The sequence below is a fragment of the Ochotona princeps genome, chromosome 1 (genome assembly GCF_030435755.1).
Source record: "Ochotona princeps isolate mOchPri1 chromosome 1, mOchPri1.hap1, whole genome shotgun sequence".
NCBI lineage: Eukaryota > Metazoa > Chordata > Mammalia > Lagomorpha > Ochotonidae > Ochotona > Ochotona princeps.
Genome location: NC_080832.1, coordinates 116912859 through 116929408, shown reverse-complemented (window position 1 = coordinate 116929408; position 16550 = coordinate 116912859). Strand labels below are relative to the sequence as shown.

At 50.7% G+C, this 16550-nt stretch overlaps 1 protein-coding gene and 2 pseudogenes across 9 annotated transcripts in view; 2 read left to right on the top strand and 1 right to left on the bottom strand.

Moving 5' to 3' along the window:
* The window catches only part of LOC101523895 (patr class I histocompatibility antigen, A-2 alpha chain-like), a 426293-nt gene that overhangs the window by 107742 nt on the left and 302001 nt on the right, over window positions 1-16550 (top strand). For 4 of the 9 annotated variants that reach the window (XM_058666485.1, XM_058666478.1, XM_058666555.1 and 1 more), the window contains exon 3: window positions 11348-11626. The exons of 1 other annotated variant lie outside the window; for it this stretch is intronic. In XM_058666485.1, the coding sequence (XP_058522468.1) occupies window positions 11348-11626 (279 nt within the window). Of the gene's footprint in view, window positions 1-11347; window positions 11627-12154; window positions 12430-12516; window positions 12634-13016; window positions 13050-16550 lie in introns of those variants that run through there. 4 more of the 9 variants (XM_058666525.1, XM_058666627.1, XM_058666628.1 and 1 more) reach the window with 4 other exon arrangements.
* Window positions 2485-3761, bottom strand: LOC101525395 (peroxisome biogenesis factor 2-like; annotated as a pseudogene).
* On the top strand, window positions 6014-6508 carry LOC118758272 (ATP synthase subunit f, mitochondrial-like; annotated as a pseudogene).

Genomic DNA, 16550 nt, shown 5'->3' with positions numbered 1-16550 from the left:
AGTTACGTAAAAAAAAAAAAAGAAAAGAAACTCATCCTGATCAACAGTGCCAGGTGAGCATAATGAGGACAAGTCTGAGGACAAAGGAAAGAGAAAGGTTTTTACAAATGTCAACACAGCTCCTCGAAAATGAGAACATAGCAGGATGTGGGGCACAGCTAAGGAGCAAGAAACCTTCCTTGCCTGATCTGAAAGCAGCAAAGGTTGTGTAAGAGATGGGAACCTGTCCCAGGAGAAGGGGTTTGGTGCAGCTGCTTAAGCTCCTGCATGTGAAGCCGACATCCCAGAGCAGAGAGCTGGTTCACATTCTGGCTGCTCTGCTTCTGATCCAGCTCCTTGTTGCAGTGACTGGGGAAGCAGCACAAGAAGGCCCAAGTGCTTGGGCTCCTGACAGCTATGTGGGAGACCTGGCTGGAGTTCTAGTTTGTGAATTCATTTTGGACCAGCCTCAGCTTTTATATCCATTTGGGGAATGAACAGTGAATGGAAGAGCCCCTCCTCACACACACACACATTCCCCCTGTCTCTCTCTCACTTTCCTTGTCTCTCTGTCACTCTCCTCTCAAATAAATTACAATGAGAAGCAGAACTGTAGCAGAATCACATGCATCTTTCTTTCCCCTTCCTCCCGTGGCAACACCTGAGCCTGTGACTAGCCAGAGTGTCTGCTCACACAGATCACCCACACGCACTGGGAGCTCAGACAGCCTGGGAGAGTGGCTGAGGTTGCACAGTCCCGACTGCACAGTCAGTGTGACCAGAGGGGAATCCTGACCCAGAAGGTGAAGGTGTGGGTGACCGAGGGCAGCACAGTGTGGGCTGCAGGCTGAGTGGGCTTCCTGCTGATGACAGACATCGGGAGCTCTTAACATGATGCGGCCCATGATGGCTGCAGATGGACACTCAGGGGCTCTCAGAAACACACTGAGTGTGAGACAGGGAGCCAAGGCTAAGCTCAGCTCAGGTGCTGGGAGCAGTGGCCAGTGGGAAGGCAAAAACTGAGAAGACACAAAGGATACTGCTTGCCATGAGAAGCTCCATTTATTTTTTTATTATTATTGGAATGTTAGAGAAGGAAGAGGCAGTTAGAGATCTCACACCTACTGGTTCTCTCACATAACTAGGGCTGGGCCAGGCCAAAGCAGGATCCACTGGCTTCCTGCTTCTCCCTGATGGCTGCAGGTCCCAGCAGCCAAGCCGGCTTCTGCTGCTCTTCCAGACACAAGGGCAGGGAGCTGACTGAGAAGTGGAGCACACAGGACTCTGTTCAACGCCCACATGGGACACTGGCATTGCTGGCAGCAGCTTTCCATGTTACACCACAATGCCAGCCTCTCATAAGAAAGCTTCAAAAATGATTAACTCTTTCCATTGGTACTTGTAAGTTTGGTTCAAATAAAAGGAAAACCTCCAAGCATGCAAAGGTTTATGGCTGATGACAACTGAGCACTACAAATGATAGTTGAGGGTCAATCAAACTCAGGGTCTCAAAGCATCCAACATGCCTGCAGCAATGTGAGAGAGACAACAGCACTGAACAAAACACAACAGCACACATCAGCAGGTGCACCTTGCACGGTACCTGAACAAACTCTCCTTTCACCTCCTTCCTGAACTCCACGCACCCAAGGAGACTCCCAAGGAACCCTCATCCTCTTCTGCTCCCAGGCAGGCCCTCATCCACTCCTGCTGCAGGCAGAGCTCCCAGCCCAGCTCAGGCTGCATTCAGGGAACCCTGGAGCTCTCTGCCACTGCTGCCTGGCCGGGACTGGGCCTGTTCCTCAGGAGCATCCAGGACCAGGAGGCGGCACGGACAGAGACCCCTCCCAGCCACGCACAATGAACCAGGCGTGGCAGCTGCTGGGCTGATCCCTGCATGTCCACCTCATTCATTCCTCACTCACTCAGTCCTGCCTCCCCAGCAGGGCCCCTCCCAGGAGCACTGACCCTGCTCTTCAGCACCAGGATCCCAGGCCCCTGACACCACAGCTCACCCTAGTTCTATACCCCACAGGGCCCCTCTCAGGGCAGACATCCCTGCCACACCAGCCTGAAACACATCCAGAACCTCCTGCAGCAGGGCCAGCCCCTCCTGCTCGGCAGGTCCCTGTGGTCCCTGTCCCTGCATGGACTCCCTCCCCTGGTCACCATGGCAGCAGAGCCCTGCCTCTGCCCCACCCTCACACCTGCTCCTCCAGACTCAACAGTGAGATGCCTGCCAACATGTACATTTCCCCTGCATACAAGCGGTTACACACACATCATGGATAACCCACATTATATAGCTGCCCTAACAAATGTTAATTCTTTTTTTTTTTTTTCCCAGAGTATCCAAAATCTTTTATTTCTAGAGTTCAATTGCTTCCTAGGAAGTAGCAAAATGAAAGAGCATTCTTAGTAGTCATTTGACAAAACTGTCCATTATTATTATTGACACTGAAAATTGAATGTAATGACTTAAAAATACATTAACATAGAATCATGAGATAGTCATGCCTGAAAGGGAACAGAGGACAGTGGCTAAAAGCATGCTTTATAAAAGACAATTAAATGGCACATTTAAGATGACTAACATTACAGATTTAACATAATATGTTTTTTCCTCTGAGGAACCAATTTTAGTATTTAAAGAGCATTCACTTCAGATATCTCACTTCCTGATTTCAATGGCTGAACACTGTGAACCTCCGTTCCACATTTAGGACAAGTGAAGTACATGTCAAATAAGAAACTGCTCAGCACAGTAATAACAGAAGACATGCTCACATCCTATGGTGTGAGGCATGGTGGGCCACTCTCCACACAGGGAACATTCTTTGCCATCGGTGACTAGTGTGTTGTCACCATTAGGAGTACCAGTAAGAGGGATGAACCATGAAGACAACTTGGCTTTCAACTTCTGGATACTGATTAAGTGGTAAAAGAAAAATCAGAAATTCAGCAAAACCATGCCAGAGGAGTTCTCTATTGATATATCAAAGCCAACTTCTCGGACATTTTGGGGTTTGCAAAACACAGAACGAATTCCTATGAGTCGTTCTGTCAAAGTTGCAAATTTACCCCTTTGGAGGAAAATCAAAAAATTGATCAATTCACCTAATTTCAAAAGTCCAACCACAAAATTCAGAGACTGCTTGACTTTTTTGAATGATGCTAAGTGACAGTTTCGAAACAAATTGTAGCATCGTTCTAACCACCTCCCCCCAATCGTACAAACAGCGTACCACAGCTTCTGATTTTTACTTGGTGGCAGGTATTTCAGATTTGGGGAAAAGTCATTTTTGTACTGAATATTCAAAACTGACTGCCCCACAGTGGCATTTTTGGAGTAGATGGTGAACCTCAACAGGAAAAGCCACAGTAATGCTTTCACTTCGGGCTCAAAGTGGGCTCAGAGCCCTGGCTTAAATCCATGAAAGCACTGACTAAACTGGGACCAAACTAGCTGCTCCAGGGCCTTGTCTAGTTCAAGTGCATCCAGCTGACTTATTCTTAGAACCCTATTTGCACTCTTCATATTCTCTTCTCTGGGAGCCATGTCTTCTTTGATGGTCTGGATGGAGGACTTCTTTAGTAGTGACTCCTAGTAACAGGTTCCTTAGTGCTATTTTCCAAACAAATGACTGGACAAGAATGGTTTCTCACACTTCACGGCCAACTGCTTTCTGGAAGGTCTCACTTTCCGCCCTTCCGCCTGCTTCCTCAAGCCTCCACAGCCTACAACAATGGCAAGCGGAATTTTCGCTACAAGTTCTGTGAAATCCTTTGCTCATTCTTGCCAGGGGCTGAGCAGTCTGCCAAACGCCCCCACTGCACGTTGGGGAAACTGGCCTTGACCTGGCCGAAACTGGGTGACCCAGGCTTCCAGAGCTGGTGGGCTTCCGGCAAAATGTGAATTCTATAATCCACACTGATACATGGAGAAATGCAATTCCTTCCATTTTGTTGCTTTAATTTCCTTATTTTGACTTTATAAGGGAATTTTAACCAACTGCACTATAAGGCTGCCACATTTTATATTTTTCTTTTTAAGATTTTTAATAAGCATTTATCTTATTTTTAAAGGCAAATTTACAACCAGTAGGACAGATGGAGAGATACTCCCACTCACTAGTTCACTCACCAAGGGGCCACAATGAACAGAGCTGAGCCGACTTGAAACAAACAGCCAGGAATTTCTTCACGGTCTCCAATGTGGGTACAGGGCTCAAGGACTTGGACCATCCTCTGCTGTTTCCCCAGACCATAATAGGGAGCTGGATTGGAAATGAAATAGCAGGAATAAACATTGGTTTCCATATAGGATCCTGGAATTGCAGGCAACAGTTTTACCCAAAGTAACACAATGACTTCAACATTGTTTTCCAATTAGGAGATAAGGAAATAGAGTGTTCAGGATGTTGCTGGTGAGACTTCAGCATGGGGGAACTCAGGCCCCTCTGTGCAGATGATAGGCTGCCTCAAGTGGAACCAGGGGACACAAGAGTAGACACCATGGCCAGCCAGCTTGGATTTCACTTGGCATGGCCTCATGGCACCACCTGAGGGTCATATGGGACATACGCACTCACAAACCGCCGGGGAGAGAACCAATGTTCCAGGGAGCTTCTTATCTCCTCAGGATCTCTCACTCTTCTCAAAACTCAGATCCAGTCCTTGCGGGGAGGATGCTGATGACACAAGAGCACTAGTATCAGCCCCTTTCTCAGTCCTGGCTCCTCCACCGCACCTCAATCCACATGAAATCCTGCAATTTTGTCACCACAAAGCAAGGAGCAGAGGGCCTCAGGGTGGAGGACCAGATCCAAGAGCCGCCCCCACATGTCCACAGGGCTCAGCCTGTCCTCTAGGCCCACACAGAGTCACACTCGCTCCTTCTGCTGGGACCCCACTTGCCCCCACAGGCCATGCCCATCCTGCTGCCCAGTCCCGCATTGCACTCAGCCTCCTCTCCCTCCCAAGGCCTGAGACAGCCCCTCCTACCTGCACAGCACACCAGGAGGCCAGGGGCACCACAGGCCCAGAGCAGCAACCCTGGACAGCCTGAGCTGGCCCTGCCCTGCCTGGAAAGACCCAAGCCAAGGAGGTTCCAGGCCTTGCCCTGCCCAGCTCCCAGGCTCCAGGCAAGATGTCCTCCTGCCCCTGCAAACAGCTGCTCACACAGGAGGCCACAAGCTAAAACTCCACGTCTTCCTGGCCCCATCCTAGCACAGACACAGCCAGGCCACGGCCCTCACTGCATCCTCTTCTAAGTGGCAATTCAGGATTCTGAGACCCTGGCCCAGACCATGCTTGCCTCTGCCTGCCCTCCATGCCCTCAGCTGGTCTCTGCCATGGCCACCCTCATCAGAGGCACTCTCCTGCACAGGGATCTCCATGTTGAGTTCCTGATCCATTTGTTCTCCTTCCAGCCCTGGGGAGGGAGCACACCCTAGAGGACTATATGCTGAGAGGGGGATTTGTAAAGACCACCAGCACTAGACCCCAAACCTAGAGGCGATGATGGAAATAGATCCAGCAACTGCCCCCACATGAGCAGCTCCTACAGCAGAGGAAACAGGCCAGAGAGCCAAGGGATGGCCTCCCCTCCGGGAAAGTGTCTGCACAGCCCACATCAGGCCAGAGGCTCATGGCCAAACATCAACAGGACTCAACAACCAGAACTTCACTAATACAAGGACAAAGGACTGGCTTGGATGTTCCTCAGAGAAGACACACGGATGGCCAAAAGACACACAAAAAGTGCTCAGGGGTGGCACTGAGACACACTGTAATGTGCCCTGGGGGTGGCAGGTGATGACTGAAGCCTTGTGTCTGTGTTTCCCACAGGAAGACCTGAATCAAGTTCATGGGATCTGACTTTGGTCTAGCCCAGGTCCAACTGCTGCAGGTAAGTGGAGGAGTAACTTGAAGATAAAAGATGTCTCTCCTCTCTCCGTGTGTTTGTGTTTGTGTGTGTGTATATATATGTATGTATTTGTATATAATATGTATTTCTAGTTTTCATAATAAAATTTAAGGAAAAAATACTTGAAAGAAATGACATTGAGGGGACACCAGGACTCCAAGGTGGCATCAATCATGCCACTGAAGGAGAAGAAACTTATGGATGTCAGACTCACAGAGCTGCCGAGCTGGATACTGAGGCATCAGTGGAGCATTTCATAAAAGGCTACCACCGGTGTTATACCAAGTACATCAACGTAAAGAGGACGAGCATCGCCGGCATGAACATGGTGCTGGCAGGCTATGTGGTTTTCAGCCACTGCCTTTCATACAAGGAACTCCAACATGAATGGCAGCACAAGTACCACTGGAGAGGCCAATGCGGAGGGCGCACCCTGTGTTCCTGACTTGAGCTTTACAGGCTCATCTCGTTCTGTGAGGAACTCCATCGTCACTGAATCCTTTCATACTGTAACAGATCTAACACCCAATAAAAGATGATGGGAGAAAAATTACAGCATTGACCTTGTTATAATCCAACTGCTGTGGCTCCACAGACCACCACTTTTTTTTAGAATTTTTTTTATTACAAAGTCAGATATACAGAGAGGAGGAGAACAGAGAGGAAGATCTTCCATCCTATGTTTCACTCCCCAAGTGAGCGTAACAGCCGGTGCACACTGATCCAAAGCCGGGAACCTGGAACCTCTTCCAGGTCTCCCACACGGGTGCAGAGTCCCAACGCTTTGAGCCGTCCTCGACTGCTTTCCCAGGCCACAAGCAGAGAGCTAGATGGGAAGTGGAGCTGCCAGGATTAGAACCGGCGCTCATATGGGATCCCGGGGCATTCAAGGTGAGGACTTCAGCTGCTAGGCCACGGTGCTGGGCCCCACAGACCACCACTTTTACAACAAGGATGTTGGCCAGAATCAAGATGGCAGAAAAGGGTAAAGAACACATTTAAACAGACAGAGAAATGTTACCCAGTGTGAAGTAAAGAGGGGACATTCCAGGAAATAGGAGGAGACAGAACAACAGCAATGGATTTCCTGGAAGCTGACAGACACAGAAAACAGCAGACATAATGGTGTGGCGTTTCAGTGGCCAATACCTCAGCAACATTCAGTGAGTAGCTATCTGAATTGCAGCAACAGCCAGAATTCCACCAGCAACAAGATGGAATGGGACATTCACCAAGACCTGAGGAGGTGAACCCAGACAAAGACCTGCCCATCCTGCTGGTCTGTGTGATTTGACAAGGAGCAGAGACAGAGCAAAGATCCCAGATGGGCAGTGCAGGAGCAGGGTGGATTTCACAACCCAGTCTGCACTTAAAGCTAAATTGGGCACCATCTTGTTTAAGGAGGCAAGGGCTATGGGACAGTACTGTGCATGCACTGTGCTAGGAGTGAACTCATATCTTGCTCTGTGAACTGCAACAACATGGTATCCTACAGGTTCCACGCAAGATAGGTCCAGATAGCCCTCAGACCTGACAGCCAGCAGATCAAGAACTCTAGTAGTGGCACATTAGGCACAATTTTGTTCGGTGTGGCAAAGGCCTTAAGACTGCAGGGACAACATGCACTGAGATCAGCAAGAATTCACTGAGCTCAGTGCACTGTACTGGTCCCACAGGAAAATAATTTCAACTTTGGCATCATATGGGTCAAAATAGGTCCATGTGGCCCTCAGACCTAATGGTCAACAGGTTCTGGCAAGATCACTAACACCAACAACTTAGCTATATAGGACACCTTGGTGTTTCCCTAATCCTGAGACATGCTGCGACCAGAAGTGTGAGAAAGGTTGTACAGACAATGGTGCAGCCTCAGCACGGTATCACAGGACGTGGAGAGTGGTGAGCCACGAGCTGGGGCTACAGAGACCATGGTGGAAATCTAACATAAGAACCCACACCTGGAACTCACTGGAGGGAGTGGCAAGAGTGACTGCAAACAAAGAGCCTAGCACTAATTGCAATAAGTAAAATCAAACTGTAGACCTGTGGGTGACACAGCTTAGAAACCTGACCCAAGGAGAAGAATCTGATAACCAGAAGTACAATGACCAAGAACAAAAGAAGAGACAAATACACAATGAATATTACTAAGGATTCCTGCAAAGGAGCAAAAGCCTTTGCCAACCTCAGAGTTAACTGAGGAAGACATCGAGAAAATGAGGGATACAGAATTCAAAACACTTGTCATAAAGCTGCTTATCAACAATGAGAAGCATGTAAAGCAGGTATTCAAGGAATTTAAGGAATATGTCACACTGGAAATGAATCAAATTAAAACTGATACATCAGAAATGAAGAATACAGTGGAGCAAATTAAAAGTACAGTGGAGAATCTCCAAAATAGAATGAAGGAATCAGAAGAAAGAATCTGAGAATTGGAAGATACTTCCTGTCACCAGAGGAAACAAACAAAAAGCTAGAAGTAGTGCTGCGTCAAGCCAAAAAAAAAAGTATTCAAGAATTGAAAGACACTATTAAAAGGCTAAATGTAAAAGTTGTGGGAATCCCAGAAGGTATAGAAAGAGAAGCTGGGTTTAAAAATGTATTCAATGAAATAATAAGGGAAAATTTCCCTAATCTAGAGAAGGAATTGAGAAACAACATCCGGGAAGGGCACAGAACTCCTAACAGTGTTGATCAAAAGTGATCTTCACCTCGACACACAATAATAAAGCTCTTCAACTGACATAAGAAAGATTCTTAGATGTGCACGTGAAAAAAGTCAATGACATATAAAGGAATGCCGATCACACTCAGAGCTGACATCTCACAGGAATCTCTACAGGCCAGAAGAGAATGTAGCGACACATTCCTGATTCTAAAAGCAAAAAATTGTCAGCTCAGGATAATGTACCCAGCAAAACTTTCCTTTGTCTTTGAAAATGAAATAAAGTTTTTCCACAGTAAAGCTAAAAGAATTTGCCTCTTCCAAACCGCCCTACAAAGGATATTTATGAATGTTCTCTTGACAGAGAAGAGGAATAGCACCCACCAAAACCAAAGGTAAATGTGAAGAACATCCCAGTAAAATAACAACAGAAGACTAAACCAATAAACAAACCATTGCTAAACTGACAGGACCAAATTACCACCCATTCATTAACCCTGAATGTAAATAGCTTAAACTCATCAGTCAAATATCATAAAATAGTACCAGATTAAAAAAATAAAGACATCTATTTTTTGCCTACACGAGACATATCTTACCAATAAAGATCAGCAGAAACTGTATCTCATGGATTTTGATTTTTTTTAAGTTTCAGCTCTTCAAAACACTTTCTTCTGTTTAAAGTCTTCAATGATTCATAGATCATAAGGTTGATTTTCTGTTTCATTTCTTCAGCATCACATTAGTCATTTAGTAGCATATTATTTAACTTCATGGTGTTGTTAACTTCTTTTTTCTTCCTGTTGTTGATTCTGTTGTGTCTTTTCATTTAAGGGGATGTATAGTAACTGTGTAATGGAGACTATCACATCCAGATGTGAGAATACAATGCAGTATGAATTTGTACTTCCAGGCTAAAGATGGACTCCCAATGAAACTGTTTAGTACATCTTGACAATAGGATGCTGGAGTCTCTGCCATTGTCTATGCCTACAATAGTGGATATATGACTGTGTATGAAGAATTATAGTATACTAATAATATAGGAGAACCCAGTTAAGGGGGAGGGAATTGGGGATGGGATATGGGAAATACCAGGGCCTATGGAACTGTATCATAAAAGAAGAAGAAGAGGAGGAGGAGGAGGAGGAAGAAGAAGAAGAAAATAAACAAGGATGTCAGAACTAATTCGAAATCCCAATGCAGTTGATGTGTAGAAAGAAGAAACAGTTTCCCATGTAAAGAATCAGGCCTCAGAGATATTTCTGGAAGTAATGGAAGATGCCCAAGTGCTTGGATCCCTGTCACCCACGGGGGAGAGCTGGATGAAGGCTCAGGCTCCTGACTCTGGCCTGGTCAGTGTCAGCCTGTGCAGCTCTCACTCTCCCTGTGTAACTCTGCCTTTCCAATACAGAAATAAATCTTTAAAACATAAAGAGAAAATAATGTAATTAAAAGGACATGGAAATCATAATTGACCCTATTGGTCAGTACACGTTCCACACACGCATTTAAATGCCACAGGGTCCAAAAACACATACAGTAATCAATCATGTGTGTATAAATCAGGATACATGGGACTTAAAGTCCCCAATTCTGAGGGTGAGGCTGGCCTAGCGTAAATTCTGGTTCAGGACATTAAGCATGTTGGAGCTTCCATTGTTCTCTCTCCCTCCTGGCACCAGCTCAGGAAAAAGCCATCTGCCTTGGCACACACAGCCCTAAGGAATGGACCCGAGGCCGCTAACACCGGCTACCAGAGGGCGCCACAGCCCAGCCTCAGATGGGGCAGCCCTGGCTCTCAGCTCCACGGGACAGTCTCAGCAGAAGCCTCTAACTCCCGGGTTCCTGACGCCAGAGACGGGGGCTGGGCAGGTGAAAACAAGAAGGCGGGGCGAGTCAGTCAGCCCTGCCTGGGTATGGAATCCGCGTAGAGGTTCCCGGATAGTCTCCTCAGCCGTCCAGGATGGGGTCCCTGTCGTCCTGGAGCCTCCTCCTGCTGCTCGCGGAGACCCTGGCTCTGACCGAGACCGGGCGGGTGAGTGCGGGTCGGGAGGGAGATGGGCTCTGCGGAGCAGGAGCGAGGGAAGCGCGCGGAGGGGACACAGGACCCCGGGGAGCCGTCTCAATGCCGCCCTGAGGGCAGACGTCCCCACCTCGGACGGTCCCGCCCTCCCCTCACCTAGACCCTTCCCCGCGGTAACTTTACTGTTCAGTAAACCTAAGCACTCTTCCTTCCCTGCCGCTTGAGCAAACTTACACCCCGGAGTCCCACTCGGGGCTGGGGTCGGCCCTGGTCTCAGCCCCTCTCTCCCCCAGGCTCCCACTCCCTGATGTATTTCATCACCGGGGTGTCCCGGCCCGGCCTCGGGAAGCCCCGCTTCTTCGCCGTGGGCTACGTGGACCACACACAGTTCGGGCGCTTTGACAGCGACGCCGAGAACCCGCGGGCAGAACTGCAAGCTTCGTGGATGCAACAGGTGGAGCAGGAGTACGTGGACATGCACACACAGCGTGGTGAAGAAGAGACACGCTCTAACGTTGTGTACCTGAACACCCTGCCGGTGAGTGACTCGACCCCTCCCCACGTGCGCCCAGGTCACTCGGGGTCCCCGGGGCAGAGGTCCCCCCACCCTGAGACTGCGCGCCAAGCCTGGAGGAGCGCTCATCCGGATTTCAGTTTCGTTTTCGGTTTCCTCTGAAATCCCCGCGGGTCGGTGAGGGGGAAGGGCGGAGCTGCGTGGCCAGGGCTGACCGCGGGGCGGGAACAGTCTCTCACACAATCCAGAAGATGTATGGCTGCGAAGTCGGGGCAGATGGGCGCCTCCTCCTCGGGTACTGGCAGTGGGCCTATGATGGCGCTGACTACATCGCCCTGAATGAGGACCTGCACACCTGGACTGCAGCCGCCGACATGGCAGCTCAGATGACCAAGCACAAGTGGGAAACTGGAAGTCAAGCTAAGGACTTCAGGACCTATCTGGAGGAGGAGTGCATGAAGTCACTGCGCAGATTCCTGGAGTTGGGGAAGGAAACCCTACAGCGCACAGGTGTGCAAGGCTGGTGGGGCCTGCCCTTGCCCACCTCCCCTAGGGCTGAGGCTGTGGAGGAGGGGAGGAAAGTGGGACCCAGTCCCATTACACTCTCCACATGGCCACAGCGGGGATGTCCTCCCTTCCCTCAATGTAGAAGTGAAACCTAGACTGTGCAGGCATAGAAGATTCTGAAAAGAATCCTCTTGGTGCCCTGGACTCCCACTGGGTCCTGCCTAGGTTTGCCCTTAAGCCAGTGCACTGGGAGGATTCACTCCAGGGTTTCTCAGTCTCTCTGCCTCCACTCTGGCCAATACCAAACCTCTTTCACCCCGTCAGAGACCAGGGTTCTCCCATCCTGAACCATACCTGATTCTACATCTTTGCAGACAACAGATGATCCCATTGTCTTTATCCAGGCCAGGTCTGGGCCTGCACTGCTCCCCCATCCCTGTCCTCCTGTCCACTCTCAGGATGGACACTGAGTGCAGCTTTGGTGTCTGATGAAAAACATGAAAGGCCTGAATTGTCCAAATCTTCCCTCAGACCCACCCACAGCACATATGACTCACCACCCAGTCTCTGACCAGAAGGCCACCCTGAGGTGCTGGGCCCTGGGCTTCTACCCCAAGGACATCACACTCACCTGGCACCGAGATGGGGAGGACCTGACCCAGGACATGGAGCTGGTGGAGACCAGGCCTGCAGGGATGGAACCTTCCAGAAGTGGGCAGCTGTGCTGGTACCTTCTGGAGAGGAGCAGAGTTACACATGCCACGTGGACCATGAGGGGCTGCCTGAGACCCTCACCCTGAGATGGGGTAAGGAGGGCAGAGTGGACAGAGCCTTCAGCAGGAGCAGGACTGAGCCCTGGGGTCAGAGCCCGTCACCCTTTCTTCCTCTCTCAGAGCCTCCTCAGCCCACTGTGCCCATGTGGGGAGTCATCGCTGGCCTGTTCCTCCTGGCAGCTGTGCTCACTGGAGCTGTGGTCACTGCTTTGATGATGAGGAAGTACTCAGGTAGGAGAGGGTGAAGGCTGGGTCTGAAACTCCTGTCTTCTAGAAGGTTCACCTGTCCCCAAACCTGGAATACCATGTACACACACCTGCATACCCAGCTGGGCCCAAGGTGCTCACGCTGACTCTAGTGTGAAACACAAGTGAAGGTGGGGATGAACACCCCACGGGGATGACTCTGCTCACAGGGACCTGCGTTACAGCAGTCCCAGGTCAGGGGGAGGTCCCAGCTGAGGACACACCTCCAGGAGAGGCACCTCCTGACCCTTTCCTGAATCTGTAGCCATAGTTCTGGAATCTTCTCTGAGATGACCCAGTCTCCTGGGCTCCCAATAAGCAAGACCTCAGCTCCTGCTTTCTCCCTGCCTCTCACTAGTTGTTTTCTCTCACAGGTGGGAAAGGAGGGAACTACACCAAGGCTGCAGGTAAGCACTGGGGTTTGTTTGGGGGTGTGGGGGAGTCCCCAAGAGCCTCACCTTGGCCAGATGCCCATGGAGAAGCTGCCCCACCCACCCTGTAGCTCCTCCCTCAGCCACACCCCTGGGGCTTTGACCAAGTTCTGATTGGTTCTCCCAGGTGGGGACAGTGGCCTAGGCTCTGACTGCTCTCTCACAGCTTGAAAGGTGAGACCTGGAGAACCTGGAGGGGAAATTGGATGTGGCCAAGGGACACAGAGGTGCTGGGGGATTCCTTGCATTTGCACATTTTCATGTGTGCTGAACTGTTCTCTCTCTCTATGTGCAGTGATCTTGTCACTGATCTTGTCACCTTGTTTCTGTAGTGTGAAACAATTGCCTTGTTTGGGACAGAGGGATAGAACCTTGTTCAAGTCCTCATCCTTGTGTCTTCAAAAACCCCGCCCTCCCTTCCTGCACGAGCATCTGAGTGTGTTCCTGTGTGCAGTGTGAGGTGGGAGCCTGGCCCTCCCAGCCCAGCATGGACGACTCCTTCCCTGTCTCAAGGCAGATGCACCTGCTGCAGCTTCATTCTTCCTGTACAGATCTGAACAGCGCATCATTTTTGTAATTCTGGTCAGAGATGTTGGTGAGAAAATGACAAGAAAATTCCAGAAATTGGACAGAGAAAATAAACAGAAGCACAAACAACCTTCCAGAAGCCACGTGTCTGCTGTGTTGAGTCAGCTGCAGGTGGGATAGGAGAGGCCATGGGGCCCTGCGTGACGATGGGTTTGTGCCCAGGTGATCCCAAACCCAACAGTCTTTGTCATGGTCACTGCCAATTTGGCTCAGTGTCCTGGTCTGTCTGGTAGAACGTGTCCTGGTCTGTCTGGTAAGATGTGCCCACCAACACCTGCCATCACAGAACTCAGCCATAGTGAGGCTTGCCTTGTCGCATGGACCTTAGTCAGTGGAGGCTGCATGAGGCCAAGACAGTCAAAGTTCACACTTGGGTTGAGCCCTGAGCTCCCATCTTCCCCTGTCCATTTTGTTCCTTAGTGTTGTTGGCTGATTGCACCTGCTCTTCCTGTGTGTGAGCTCTGGTGGCCTTCACTCTGTGTGTGCAGAAAGCAATGGGAGGGAGGGAGGCAGGAGGGCAGAGGACACTTGTGAGAAAGCATGGGGACACCAACAGGAGAGGATGCCGCTCTGCAGTGGCCACAGGCAGCCTCTGTCTCAGGCTCCACTAATGAAGCCATCAGGTCTGGAAGGGGCAGATGCAACACGCTCATCACTCAGGTCACCCTGCTGTGTGTATCAGACCCAGTGTTGGCAAGGTGGTCCAGAGTGGGTGTGAGGGCTGGGGCAGCTGGCTATCTCACCACCATGGTGAGCATGCACTGCCCTAGGAGGTGACCCTGAGGAAGGTTGGAAGGACACCAGCAAAGGAATCTGGGCAGGTGCTGTGCTGGAAGGGGACGGCCAGTGCAAATGCCCTGGGCAGGAGCTAGGCTGCATACAGAGCAGTGAACTATCAGGAAGGCTGGGTCAGGGCACCATCGTCCAGCAGGCTGCGCACTCACTGGAAGGCTCAGCCCTGGCTTTGAGTGAGGTGGGAGCCACGAGACAGCAGAGTGATGTGTGCACCTTCTCCTGTCCAGGGACCACCCTGGCTGCTGCGTGAGGACAGGGCTGAGAGACTGGGAGGCTGGAGACAAAGTTCTAGGGGCTCCTGCTGTGTCCAGGCAGGGATGCCAGTCACTGTGGTGGCTGTGGGCATGGACAGAGTGGGAGAGATGAGGTTCTGGATCCTTCTGCAGATGGATGCACAGCACTTCCTGTGGACTGCATCCAGGGAATGAGGAGGAGGCAAGAAGGACACCTAGGGCTTCATGCCGTGCCAGTGGGGGGATGGCATTGTGAGAGAGGGGCGATCTGGGAGGGTGGATCCCAGAAGGGGCCACCCAGATTTTCAGTGCATTAGCACTGGGAGCCAGGAGGTTGGTAAGAATTGAGTGACACTGTGGGGCTGGTAGTGACCATGAATCAGGGGCTGAACAGAAATATCTGTGTGGGAGACTCACTGGGGAGGTGACTCCATGTGAAAAACATTTGCAGTCAGGAACAGAGATGGGGTACCCAGGGAGTGAGTGACTGTGATGAGACTGTGTACAGGACAAAGCCCCAGACCTGCAGGGCTAAGTGGAGGGACCGAAGCCATAGTCTAGCCATGCAAGCCTGAGGTCACTGTGAGAACCTGGAACTTCAGATTTGCCAAGGGCATCTCATGGTCACTAGGAGGTTGGGCAGTCTGGAGTGGCCAGGAGATCTGCATGTTGCTCAGGTTGGTGCAACAGCACTACCCCCAGGGTATGCTCTTGGCAGCAGGAGGGGAGACAGGAATCCCCACCCAGGCCTCAGCGTCCCCTAAAGGACGGTCACATGAGCACACCTGGACTCTGGTTCCCACACGGTGAGGGGTCCGCTCTCAGAGACCTGGGTGCAGACGACCCAGTTTCACTTAGGATCTTCCAGGCTCACAAGGTGGGACACACATGCACCCAGTTCTGAGCCACACATCCCCCAACCTCTGACTGTCTGCAGGCTGCTGTGCTGGGCAGGACTATCAAGGTGCTTAGAAGAGTGGGGAGTCCCAAGACCAAGTCAGCTTTATGGTTCCCTTGGAGGCCCCACCCTCACCAGGCACCTTCCTGTTTAGCTGGGATGTTGGGGGAAGGGCAGTCACTGCAGTCTCAGCTTGTGATGTTTCAGCTCCCAGTGTTCACATGTGGACATGGCACAGCCAAGGTCAAAGGCGCCTGTGTTCTCTGAGAGCCTTGTGACCAACCCCGCTGTCACCCACACTGGGAACCACTGGGCTAGTGTGCAGAAAACATCACAAGATGGGGAGAGGTGTCAGAAAATTATGTTTATTTATTCAAAGATTTTTTTTCATCTTTGCGAAAAGGAGAGTGCTCCCCCATCCCCTGGCTCACTCCCCAGTTACCCACAGAGCTGGAGGAGGGGCAAGCCAAAGCCCAGAGCCCAGACCTCAGTCCAGGTGTCCTCATGCATCATCCACTGCCTCCCAGGGCGTGCACTGGGTGGACGCTGGGCCAAAGTGGAGCCAGGACTCCAACAGAGCTCTGAAATGGGACTGGGCATCCCAAGCTGTGTCTCCACCTGTGGAGTAATAAAGGACACAGGTGGTCAGTGATGACACAGGACATTAGAGACATACGGTGTCCTCTCTCCTGGTGGGGCAGCCCAGGAGAAAGGTTCAGGAAGAGGCCACAGCTGAGCACACAAAACATCCGTGGATCCTGCTGCCTCACATGGTGCAGCACATGGATTCTCACTCCTTGGAGCTCACAGTGAAATCCAGGAGTTGCTAATATACCCTGCACCTGTCCATGTGACCGTCTATGTGACATGAACGTGACAGAAGGCAGAGGAAATGCAGAGAACCTGGCTGAGGCTGCACAGCCAGGAGCAGAACCCATGGCCTCACCCTGGGTGGTCCAAACC